The sequence below is a fragment of the Podarcis erhardii genome (assembly GCF_964252035.2).
Source record: "Podarcis erhardii genome assembly, chromosome: 12".
NCBI classification, from domain to species: Eukaryota; Metazoa; Chordata; class Lepidosauria; order Squamata; family Lacertidae; genus Podarcis; species Podarcis erhardii.
In genome coordinates, this window is record NC_138513.1 from 1,776,572 (window position 1) to 1,789,114 (window position 12,543).

Below are 12,543 nucleotides of genomic sequence, written 5' to 3' on the forward strand. Positions count from 1 at the left end.
TATGAAGAAATATTGGGGACCAGGCTTGCACCCCATGGCTCTGAGAGGCGAGACTGACTTCTCTGCTGGGGCTACGAAGCACAAGAACACCGTTGCAATCCTCACCCAAATAATAATTAAAGTCTCTTAAAATTTAATTACGACATAGCAACTGGTTTTTTAAAAAAGCATTTTTTATTAAATCTCCAAAAGTATTTCACAACATTATATAATTTTTTTACGCCATGGATTTTCTTTTTGACGTCCCACCTCCCTTTCCTGATGTTTGTTTTTTGCTCCATTTTATTAGTTGTTTCACAGCACACAAGTTTTTACTTTCTAAACTCTAGGATTGTTAATTCTTTCACCTATCCATTAATATTTCAAATCCTGCTAACAGCTTCATGTCTGGGTGATACTTTAATAGATAATCCACCAATGGCCTCCAATCCTCCTTGAAAACTTCATTATATCCTCTTAATTTGGCAGTTAATTTCACCATTTCAGCATAATCCCTCTGTTTCAGAAGCCATTCCTCCTTTGTTGGTAATCCTCTTTCCACCTCTGTGCAAAAAAAGTTCTAGCTGCTGTTGATGCTACATAAATGAATTGGTTAGCTTTCTCACAACCTCCGTCCCCATTGCTCCTAGCAGAAACACCTCAGGTTTTTAAGGAACTGTCAGCTTAAACATCCTTTTCAGTTAATATATATCATTCCCCCCAAACACTTTGCCTTTATCACAGGACCACCACATATTATAAAATGACCCTTCCTCCTGTTGACATTTCTGGCATGTACATTTTTATACATATTTGCTAGTTTATATGGTGTTATACATTATTTTCACATAGTTTTCTCTCAAGGTATAATATGCAGTAAATTTCAAATCTATCTTCCACAGTCTCTCCCAAGCAGTCATCACTACACAGCAATTGCTATGGCTTCTCCACACTGTGAGTTATTTGATGGGAACTGAGATGGGAGCTCTGACTGAAGCTCTTCCCAAAGCACTGATAGGGTTTATGCCTGTATGAATTCTTTGATGGCAAGTGAGGTTTTTCTTCACAGTGAAACTCTTTCCACATTCCAAACATTGATAGGGATTCTCCCCTGTATGAATTCTTTGATGGGAAGTGAGACTACTCTTCCACTTGAACCCCTTTCCACATTCCAAGCACTGATACGGTTTCTCCTCACGGTGAATACTTTTATGTCGATAGTAGTTTGGCCTTGTATTAAAGTTCTTTCCACATTCCAAGCACTGATACGGTTTCTCTCCTGTATGAATTCTTTGATGGGTCGTGAGATGGGCCCTCTGACTGAAGCTCTTTCCACACTCTAAGCACTGATATGGATTCTCCCCTGTGTGAATTATTTGATGGGAAGTGAGACTGACCTTCCATCTGAACCTCTTTCCACATTCCAAGCACTGATAGTCTTCATCCTCATAGTGAACTCTCTGATGTCGATGGAAGCTTGTGCTTGTAGTGAACCTCTTTCCACAGTCCAAGCACTGATAGGGTTTCTCCCCTGTATGAATTCTTCGATGGGCCGTGAGACGCGAGTTCCGAGTGAAGCCCCTTCCACATTCCAGGCACTGATAGTGTTTCTTCCCAATGGGATTTATTTGATGGGAAGTGGAAAGGGAGCTCTGGCTGAAGCTCTCGCCACACTCCATATATTGATACGGATTCTCCACTGTGTAGATTTTGTCATGGTCTCCCTCATCCTTCTTTTCCAATTCATCCCCTCCTACAATGAAGAGAGAAACTAATTAAGAGCCTCAGGAAGAAATGGAGCCCCAAATTATCGAACAATGCTAATGAACGCTTGTGATAGGGGAAAAGACGGAGGGAATTAGATGTGAGGTACAACTACAGGGTTCACTGCCTTTATTGACTGGAATTAAGCTGACATATTTATGGGAACCTGAGATTTGGGTTCTGACTCTTTCCTGGGATATGTTTCATTTGGGCCAATCATGGAATCCACTCCATCTTTGGTCAACCAAAAACAGACAGAAGCAAAAACGAAAGCTTAAATCCTGACAGAAATTACTTTTCTTACCACTGCAAAGCCTACATTTAAAAATGCTGGGGCAGTTCAGACCAGCTTCATCATTGTTTTTTAAAAGGAATGGAGGAAGAATATTTGCAGACAAACCAGGAGATACCCCTCCATTCAAGGTGTAGCCATAATACTCAGTAGAGACCTGAACTTCACTGCCACAACAGTCCTCAAGGACAAAAAAGGCAGATTCATTTTCGCTAAAGGGACACTAGATGGCAAAATCAAACTGACAATCGGCTCCATATATGCCCCAAACACGAAACAATTAGAATTCTTCCAGAAGACACTAAACAAATTCCTCTCCTTCTCTGAAGGGGAAGCAATCCTAGGAGGGGACCTCAATCTAAATATGAAAGGTTTATCCCTGAAAGATATCCACCCCACAACCCCATGGGCAACCTTCCTCTGAAGCAAACCCCCAACAACTAGGAACTCTTACAAGTTACTAAAAATGCTAAAAAACAGGGGTCTCTACGACATTTGGGGTGAGCAAAACCCGGGAGACATCAGCCATACATTCCAATCTGGACGCCATGATACAGTGTCCAGACTGGACAGCATTCTACTCACACAGGGTCTGATCCCCCTCAGTGGAATCAACAAACATAGGTAACATTAAAATCACAGATCACGCCCCAGTAGAAGTCATCGTTAAAATAGGAGAAGGAACACAAACCACCCCATCATGGTCCTTCAGTCCCATCCTAACTACAAACAAACAAATTAGAGAGAGTCTCACAAAAACCCTCCAAAACTACTTCAAGGAAAACGATGTAAACAATATAACAACCCCCCTCCTATGGGACGCAATGAAAGCGGTCACCAGAGGAGCTTGCATAAAAGAGAAAACATTCCTTAAAAAACAAACCTCCTCAAAAATTAGCAAAATAGAACAAGACATCACAGCCCTCTCATCACGCTACAAACAAACAGGATCTAAAAAACTCCTCAAACTTATAGAACAAAAAAGGAGAGAACTAGACTCCCTAGAAATTAACAAAACAATGATCAACATTCTATACTCTAAACAACGTTTCTACGAATATGGAGGGAAAAACTCCAGATTACTAGCAAATAGATGTAGGAAAAAAGCACTCAAAACAAGAATACACTGCATCACCAAAAAAGACGGCAACATAACATTCTCCCCCGAAGAAATAACCTCAGAATTTGCAGAATTCTACTCCAACCTATACACCTCCCATAACCCACCAGAGAAGGAAATCAGAACATTTCTAGCAGGACTGACCATGCCTACCCTAACTGATGAGGAACAGGAATTCATGGACAGCCCTATCACCCCAGAGGAAATAGATGCGGTCCTCAAAAACCTGAAACCACACAAAGCCCCAGGCCCAGATGGCTTCACAGCAGAATTCTATAGGAAATTCAAAGAACCCTTGATGCCCTACATGACCCGCCTATTCAACGACATCATAAAAGGGGGCCCCATCCCCAAAACCTGGACCCACTCCAAAATAGTCTCCATCCCAAAACCACTAAAAGACAGCCTCAAAGTAGAATCATACCGCCCAATCTCATTAATAAACCAAGACTACAAGATATTCACATCAATCTTGGCCAACCGCCTAAAAATCTTCCTACACAAGTTAATAGCCCCAGACCAGACTGGCTTTGTCCCTGGCCGCAATATAACAGACCCCATCAGGAAACTACTGAACCTGATCGAACACAGCAAGGCAACCAAACTCCCATTGACAATTATGTCCCTAGACATCCTCAAAGCCTTTGATTGCTTGGAGTGGAAATACATATTAGCAGTACTAACTAACATGAAATTTGGCCCCAACTTCCTACAAATCCTCAAACAAATATACTCCCAAGCCTCAGCAAAATGCAGAACTAACAATATGGATTCTAATACTACAGCTATCCAAAGAGGCACGAAACAAGGATGCCCACTGTCTCCCTTCTTATTTATCCTGGCTCTGGAACCCTTAGCAATCCGCATCCGAGCAGCCACAGACATCAAGGGAGTGGAAATAAAAGGCAGAACCTATAAATTAGGGCTCTTTGCAGATGACCTAATGGTCACAACACCAGACCCCATAAGCACAGCAAACTCCCTAATCAGAGAACTCAACACATTTGCAATGGTGTCGGGCCTACAGGTAAATTTTACAAAGTCAGAAGCTATGTGCTTCAACACCCCTCCTCACACCCAAAAAGAACTCACGAAGGTCACCAAAATAAAACTTTGCCACACCAAGTTCAGATACCTAGGGGTACAAATAACCAGAAACCTCAATAAATTGTACCTCCACAACTACAAGCCCCTGTGGCGACAAATTAACAAAGACCTAAAGAGATGGAATAACATGAATTTCACTCTCTCAGACAAAATAGCCATGATCAAAATGATCAAACTCCCAAAACTAACCTATCTATTCCAAACCCTCCCAATCTGGATCCCCTCAACCCAACTTCGCAGTTGGCAGAGAAAACTACACTCTTTCATCTTCTCACATAAAAAACCAAGAATAAGCCCCAAATACCTGCACCTCCCCACCTCAGAAGGAGGATGGGGAATCCCCAACATAGAAGCATATTACAATGCCAACCAAATACGCCATATAATCCCATATATACTAGAAGATGAGACAAAACAATGGGTACACCTAGAGAGGGACACAATTGAAAACACCTGCACCACAACATACCCACTCCTCCCAAACAAACTAAAGAAAATTCCCACAACACTTAACAGGTACACACAGACCATGCTCAAAGCATGGAAAACACAAATAGGCAAACTATCCCCTGTTATTCTAAAGCAGCAATGCTGCAGCAAGCAAAGGCTCTAACAGCTCAGACAGCTGCTAGTGGCTGTAAAGCCAGACAGGATGTGTGTGACTGCTGCCATGGAAACAAAGGGGCAGTCCATCCTTATTGAGCACAGGATATGAGCTCAGTGTGTGTCATATGACCTGTACAGGATGTACATAGGTGGAGTTTGGAGTTTTCTCTCTGTTTTGTTGAAGAGAGCTGACATCTTTGACTATATGACTGCTATAGACAGGAATAAAAAGCATGTAGTTACATTTCTGTCTGAGTCTCATTCCCCTCCCTGGGGATATGCAGGGAGGAGGAGAAGGAGGAGAAGCAGTTGGTGTGTTTTTCTCACAGCCTGAGGAAAATCGCCGGAACGGACCTCGCCGGAGGGAGGTCAAAGGAATTCAGCCGGTGCCTGCAGATAGGCACATCCCTCTGACCGAGCCTGAATTCCAACAGTGGTAGCAAGAGCCAGATGGTTTCGATCCATCGACCTCTGCATCAAAGAGTGACAGAGCTGCTGTTTCCATTGCTCCATGGAAGCCTGAAGTGAGAGGCTATTTCTCTGCAGCCAGAAGCTCACCAGAGGAAGCTGAAAGCCAAGCTACGGAGCCCAGGTATGAGATTTTCGGGCTTAGAAGTGTGAATGCAGATTGATTCATTCTCTGCTTCAAGGGAGCCGCGTTTGGGAAAAACAGCTCCGAGAGAGGAGAACTCTGCATTCCAAACATTCCTGTGGTTTCCTGTCCAAGGAAAAGGAATGCAGTTGCTTAGCAACACAGGCCAGTTTCAAGATAAGGGCTGTAAATCACACAATGCCTCGGAGAGGCGAAAACAAGTTAGTTTTGACTAGGCCCTTAGAAAAAAAACTCTTGAAAACGACTCTGCAAGCAGCCAGTGTTAAAGCTGCCAGGTGCACAGAGTGTAAACAAGCCAGCTATTGGATTTTAGAGGCTTGTGTTTGAGAGTCAGTGCAAAGACTCAAAATAGATGCTAAGAAGGGGGGAGCCCTGCCTTCTCCGCCCCTTTTGACCAGTGACAATTATGCATCTTGGTCTATTAAGATGAAGGCCCTGCTGCAGAATCAGAGACTGTTTGGGGTGATTGAGAACCCCATCCCAGCAGCACCAACGCGTGCTTGGGAGTCACAGGATGTGAAGGCCAGAACTGCTATAATTCTGTGCGTGTCAGACTCTCAGCTTATCCATATACAAGATTTACAGCACGCGAGAGATGTTTGGGACACGCTGAGAAGGACACATCAGAGAGATGCAGGTTCTTCAGCGTTGCTGTATTTTGAGAAGCTGACCAACCTGAGGCTTGCACCTGATGGAGATGTTCAAGCGCACCTGACGGAAATGAAATTTCTGCGTCAACAGATGGTGGAACGTAATTTCCGTCTGCAGGAGGAAGTGTTTTGCTTCATGGTGATCAACAGCCTGAATCGGACTTACAAAACGGTTGCCAGTCAGCTGGGGTCTCTCCCAGCGCAAGATTTAACGTCGGAGAGGGTCTTTGCCGTGGTTCTTTGTGAACATGACAGACTCGCCGCCCTGGAAGTCAAGGACAGGGGGAGACAAGAACGGAGTTCTGACACCCCCACTGCTACAGCTACTGGAGAAAATGCCGTAGCTTTGAACGTTGTCCGATGCTTCAATTAGGGTCGACAAGGCATTTCAGCGGGTGTATGCTGATGTGATTGGTCCTTTATCACCATCTAGAGGCAATGCAAAGTATTACCTAATATGTGTTGATTCTTTCACAGGTTTTGTCTGGATTTATCTTTTGGAGAGACCGAAAGAAGCCTTAGAAAGGTTTAAAGAGTTTTGTGACAAGGTTAAAAATATGCATGATGCTGACATAGATTGTCTTTGCACAGATGAGAAGCCAATTTTTCTTTTACAGGATTTCCAGAGGTTCCTGAAGAAGAAAGGGATAAGACACAAAATTGCAGCTTCAGAAGAAGCTTGGAACAGATGTGTCTGTGTTAGGGTGAACAAAGAATTGCAAAAGGGAATGGAAGCGCAATTGCTTAGTTCACATCTGCCACATGAGTACTGGGCTGAATCGCTAACGTCGTATTGTTATACGTGGTTGAGAAAGTTTTCAAAAGAATTGGGAAGTTCTCCTTTTGAGAAACTGTTCCACAGAAAACCTTCTGTTGCCCATTTCAAGGTTTTTGGGTCTCATGTGAGGACAGAAGCTCCGGGTGGAGTAAGGAATGCCAGAGGCATTTTTGTGGGTTATGAAAAGGGTCTCTACAGAGTAATTTTGTCTGAATCTGGTCAAGTGATTCTCACAAAATTTCTAAAGAGTGCTCCTGAACAGGAGCGAGTGATTGTTCACACATTTCCCACAGGTGATGATGATTCTGATGATGATGATGTTGATTTTGTTGAGTTCAGTAGTACTGATGACAGCGATAGCTCAGACAGCTCAGTTGTCACAGTCATTGAGAGGAAATCTCACGTAATGACTAGACCCTCAGAAGAGGAGGAAGATGAACCACTGTTTACAATTGGTACTGGTTCTCCAGAGAGTCCAAAGGCTGAACCAGAAAGCAAAGAAGAGCAGCACTTCTTACGTAGGTCTGAGAGAGCAACGAAGGGTGTGCCACCCAAGAGGTATTCAAAGGAGTTTGCTAACCTAGCTGTTGCTATTGTAAACGACCAAGGTCAGATTGAAGCTGTGTCTGAGTCAGAGACAAAGGCACAACAGGGAGTTGTTAACCAAGGTAATGCAGAAGCACTCATTCCTTGGAAGTCACACAACCAGAGAGGTACATTGGTAAAACCAGTGACGGGTAGGTCCAAGGGTGGAACTGAAACAACAGGGGAGTGTTATAAGTATAACAACTGTTTGTTTTCTTCTCTGGATGACGCTTTGCTCGCAGCACGCATTGATACTTTAGGGGGAGTATGTTATTCTAAAGCAGCAATGCTGCAGCAAGCAAAGGCTCTAACAGCTCAGACAGCTGCTAGTGGCTGTAAAGCCAGACAGGATGTGTGTGACTGCTGCCATGGAAACAAAGGGGCAGTCCATCCTTATTGAGCACAGGATATGAGCTCAGTGTGTGTCATATGACCTGTACAGGATGTACATAGGTGGAGTTTGGAGTTTTCTCTCTGTTTTGTTGAAGAGAGCTGACATCTTTGACTATATGACTGCTATAGACAGGAATAAAAAGCATGTAGTTACATTTCTGTCTGAGTCTCATTCCCCTCCCTGGGGATATGCAGGGAGGAGGAGAAGGAGGAGAAGCAGTTGGTGTGTTTTTCTCACAGCCTGAGGAAAATCGCCGGAACGGACCTCGCCGGAGGGAGGTCAAAGGAATTCAGCCGGTGCCTGCAGATAGGCACATCCCTCTGACCGAGCCTGAATTCCATCCCCACTAATCCCCCTGGCGTACCACCCATTATTCTACCATGCAGCACAAAACCTCCAGACAAAAACCTGGCGAACCAAAGGCTTATATTGCCTAATAGACTTTTATAAAAATAACAAACCCTTGTCAACACAAGAAATACAAGACAAACTAGAAGACACCCAAATGACCTGGTTAACACAACACCAACTACATGCCTTCTTAAACAACCCAACAGTAAAATCAGCAGCAACTAGGCCCCTGACAACCTTCGAAAACCTCCTCCTAACAACAAAGGGAAACGGTAAAGGGACGGTATCCGCAATATACAAAATACTACTCCAAAATCCCGCAAATCCCCTAGACACAATCAAAAAACAATGGGAGAATGACATAGGCTATGGGATTAACCCCACTCAATGGACCAGAATGTGGTCTAAACCCCCCTTTAAATCCATATCAACAAAAAGAAAAGAACTCACACTGAAACTCACCTACAGGTGGTACCTAACACCAAGGAAACTAGCGCTAATACACCCAGGAACCTCACCAAAATGCTGGAGAGGGTCACCTCCACAGGCACATACCTCCACATGTGGTGGGAGTGTCCCAAAATCCAACTATTCTGGACAACAGCCATACAAGAAATATGTAAAATAACTAAGCAAGTAATAGACATCACCCCAGAATTGGCCCTACTAAACATCTTCCAAGACAACAATGCCCATTTACACCACAAAGAACTCATAACCCACCTGCTCTCAGCAGCCAGAAACATCATAACCAGACACTGGAGAGACCTGTCAGGAGTAAGCATGGACCAATGGTACCAAATAGTATGGGAAACAGCCCTACTAGAAAAATTAACTAATAAACTGAAACTGACAGGGGGACAAACAGAAGAAGACGCCTTCACCCCGGTATGGCTCCCCTTTATCACATACACAGCCCAACAGGACAATGACAATAATCCACCAACAGCATACAAATCAATATGGCTAACCTGATCCAAAACACCCACCCACCTCACTCACACACGAAAACAAAGATCACCACAGCCAATCACAAGCAAACAATCACACCCTAAGCCAACCCCAACCTCTCTCACCACCAAAGGAACACAAGTGAACAACACAAGCAACGCTGACACCAAACTCTACATACATTAAACATAATAGAAACACCGCCACCCGACCCCACCCCCATCCATCCCCCCCTCTCCCCACCCCCCTTTCTTTTTTCTTTCTGTTTTCTTCTCCCCCTAATGCCTCAACAAATGAAACGGATTTGTAAAAATGTTACATGGAAGAAGAAGGGAAAAAAAAAAACCGAGGCACTACACTTCTGTAAAACAAGAAAATCCTTAATAAAAAATATTAAAAAATAAATAAATAAAAGGAATGGAGGAAGAATATTTGCAGACAAACCAGGAGATACCCCTCCATTCAAGGTGCGCTTTAGGGGTGTTGGAATCAGAGGTGCTGGAGGCGGGAGCACCATCATTTATTTATTTTAATGCATTTTTAGAAGTCATATGTGCATCATATCATATTCATCATTAGCTCTTATCCTCGGACTTTCCAGTCCATCTCTCCATGGCATTCCAGGGAGTCTTGTCAGGAAAACCCAGGAAACATTATCAAAAGCCATGATATGCCCACTCCCCTGATGTCATTCTCCCAGACCACTCCTTCTATACTTCCCCCCTCCTTTCAAAAACAAAACAAAACAAAACAAAAAAACAAAACAAAACAAAACACCACCCTTAAATATAACTCTGGACATCAAGAAATGGGAAGCAGGGGGAAAATAAACTAACCTCCCCCCAACAAAACTGATAAAAAGCTTCTTTCTTCCTTCTCCCTTCAGTCTTAAGCCCTTTGCTTTTCTTATGTCATCTGCCCTCCTCTCCCCCTTGCCTGTAGCCTTGTCTCCTTTACAGCCTATACTCCTCTCTTGGCTTATTCTTTCCTTAGGAGAATTTTAATGTTACCTGCCCCCTTGAAGGTTTGAATCAAGCCAAAGTCCACTCAAGTTCCACAATCCACATTTGTCCAATAGTCCATTCAGGTCTTGCCGTATTTCAACACCCACACTATTTATTCAGTCTCTCTAAGACATTTCCCTCATGCATTCACTCTTGTCTGGAGTCTGTTTTATACTCAAATTTTAGCCTCAAATTTCTTGAGTGGAAATCTTTGTTTTCTGGGGTGGTCTTTTTTCAGAGAGAGAATCCCTTACACCCCTTCACAGATTTTCCCTCTCAGCGCTATTTTCCACCAGCGAGACTCTCTCTCTCTCTCTCTCTCGCACACCCCCCCGTCTTTTTATCTCCCCCCCCCCCGCCCCGCTCCACTCTCGCCTTTCCAGTCCTCTCTTCCACTTGTTATCCTTTCCATTTCCCAGTTCTTTGGGCTTTAGAAGTTCATCTCTCTCATTCTCATCTCTCTTGCTTCTTGCCCCCCTTCCACCTCCCTCATACCCACAAACAGGTCTGTTCTTCTCAACAGTAACCACAGTCCGTTTCCCCCCCAGGCAGCGTAGTGCCATTTCAAGATGGGCTTCCTTTTTCTTAAGTACTTTTGGGGGTCCTGTGGCTCTTCCTCCCAGATCCAGCTCTTGTTTCTGGGGTGCTTTCACTCGATTAGGTCCACATCAGGGGCTTTCTGTCCTGGAGGGAGCATAGCTTCCCTTTGTCGTTTCCGAGCACAATTCAAAGTGTTGGTGCTGACCTTTAAAGCCCTAAATGGCCTCGGTCCAGTATATCTGAAGGAGCGTCTCCACCCTCCACACTGAGGTCCAGCTCCGAGGGCCTTCTGGCGGTTCCCTCACTGCGAGAGGCCAAGTTGCAGGGAACCAGGCAGAGGGCCTTCTCGGTGGTGGCGCCCGCCCTGTGGAATGCCCTCCCATCGGATGTCAAGGCGATGGACAACTACTTGACATTCAGAAGACATCTGAAGGCAGCCCTGTTCAGGGAAGTTTTTAATATGTGACATTTTAGTGTATTTTTTATCTCTGTTGGAAGCTGCCCAGAGTGGCTGGGGAAACCCAGCCAGATGGGCGGGGTACAAATAATAAATTATTATTATTATTATTATTGTCATCTTAACCCGCCCCCCAATCCTTTATGGAGCTTTCTCAGCCCTGTTCAAGATCCTCTGCACTGTGGGGTGTCCTTCAAGGCTGGATTCCCCTGGAGGTTTTGGGGGGAATCGCAGAACCCTCACTTTCTCCCCTTCTCCTCCAAGACAGCCAGCTCTTGCTCAGGGAGTGCAACCAGCTCCATCAAAATATTGCAGATTTCCCCTATAGATATATGTATGGAATTTCAAAACAAATACAGTGGTACCTCGGTTTACAAACTTAATCCGTTCCTGAAGTCCATTCTTAAACCAAAACTATTCTTAAACCGAGGCGCGCTTTCCCTAATGAGGCCTCCCGCCGCCGGTGCCCTTCCACTGTTCGGAATCCGTTCTTAGGCCAAGGTAAAGTTTGCAAACCGGGACACTATTTCCGGTTTTGCGGAGTTCTTAAACAGAATAGTTCATAAACAGGACTGTTCTTAAACTGAGGTACCACTGTATTGTGATCCAACAGGGAGCCTTACTTAGAGAGGCCAAGATCCCACCATTATCCTCCATGACTTCCTTATGCAGAGCTCTCTGGTCAGGATCCAGCAACGCCCACTCCTCGTCTGCGAAATGAACAGCAATATCTTCAAATGACAAAGGGTCCTAAAAGGAAAAGGGAAATTTTCTCCTCTTAGGCAGCGTAAATATTATCTACTACACACTGCTCTGGTATTTTGTGCCTGTTAATGGCTGTCTTGTTTGGATGGGATTGTTTTGCTGCAGATTTTAAGTACAAATGCTGATTTTGACGTCTCTGTGGAAATTTCTTTTCGTGTATTTTAATGATGGGTATTAATCACTGTTTAAATGGGTGGAACTTCACATTGTGTTCTTCATGTCATTTTGTTAGCACAAACATTCCCATTTGCCACATGGAAAGATCCTCTCTCTCTCTCATCTCTCTGTTACGTGGAAGGCTACCTTCCCAATGTCCTAAAACTAACTTTAAGGAGTGCATGGCAGCCGAGGCGTGGGAAGGAGAGCAGGGAGGCCCCGTTGTGCAAGTCATGGAGCCGGGTAGGTGAATCCTGACCACTCTTACTAGTCTGCCTACTGCTTAGAAACCTGTTTTAGCATTCATTGTTAAGCATATGAAGAAAATGGCAACAAATGGCAATCAATTATGCTAACTTTACCAACTGCTTTACCAACTGCACTGGCTCCCTGTGGAGTACAGGGTCAGGATTAAGGTGCTGGTTTTGACC

The 12,543-nt window shown here is 44.2% G+C and overlaps 1 protein-coding gene across 1 annotated transcript in view; it reads right to left on the bottom strand.

The window, feature by feature from the left end:
• Positions 1-12,543, bottom strand: part of LOC309352935 (uncharacterized protein) — a gene marked incomplete at its 3' end in the record, with an annotated part of 39,439 nt that overhangs the window by 11,876 nt on the left and 15,020 nt on the right. Inside the window, exon 5 of the mRNA XM_081881761.1 lies at positions 11,815-11,941. Within this exon, the coding sequence (XP_081737887.1) occupies positions 11,815-11,941 (127 nt within the window). The remainder of the gene's footprint in view (positions 1-11,814; positions 11,942-12,543) is intronic.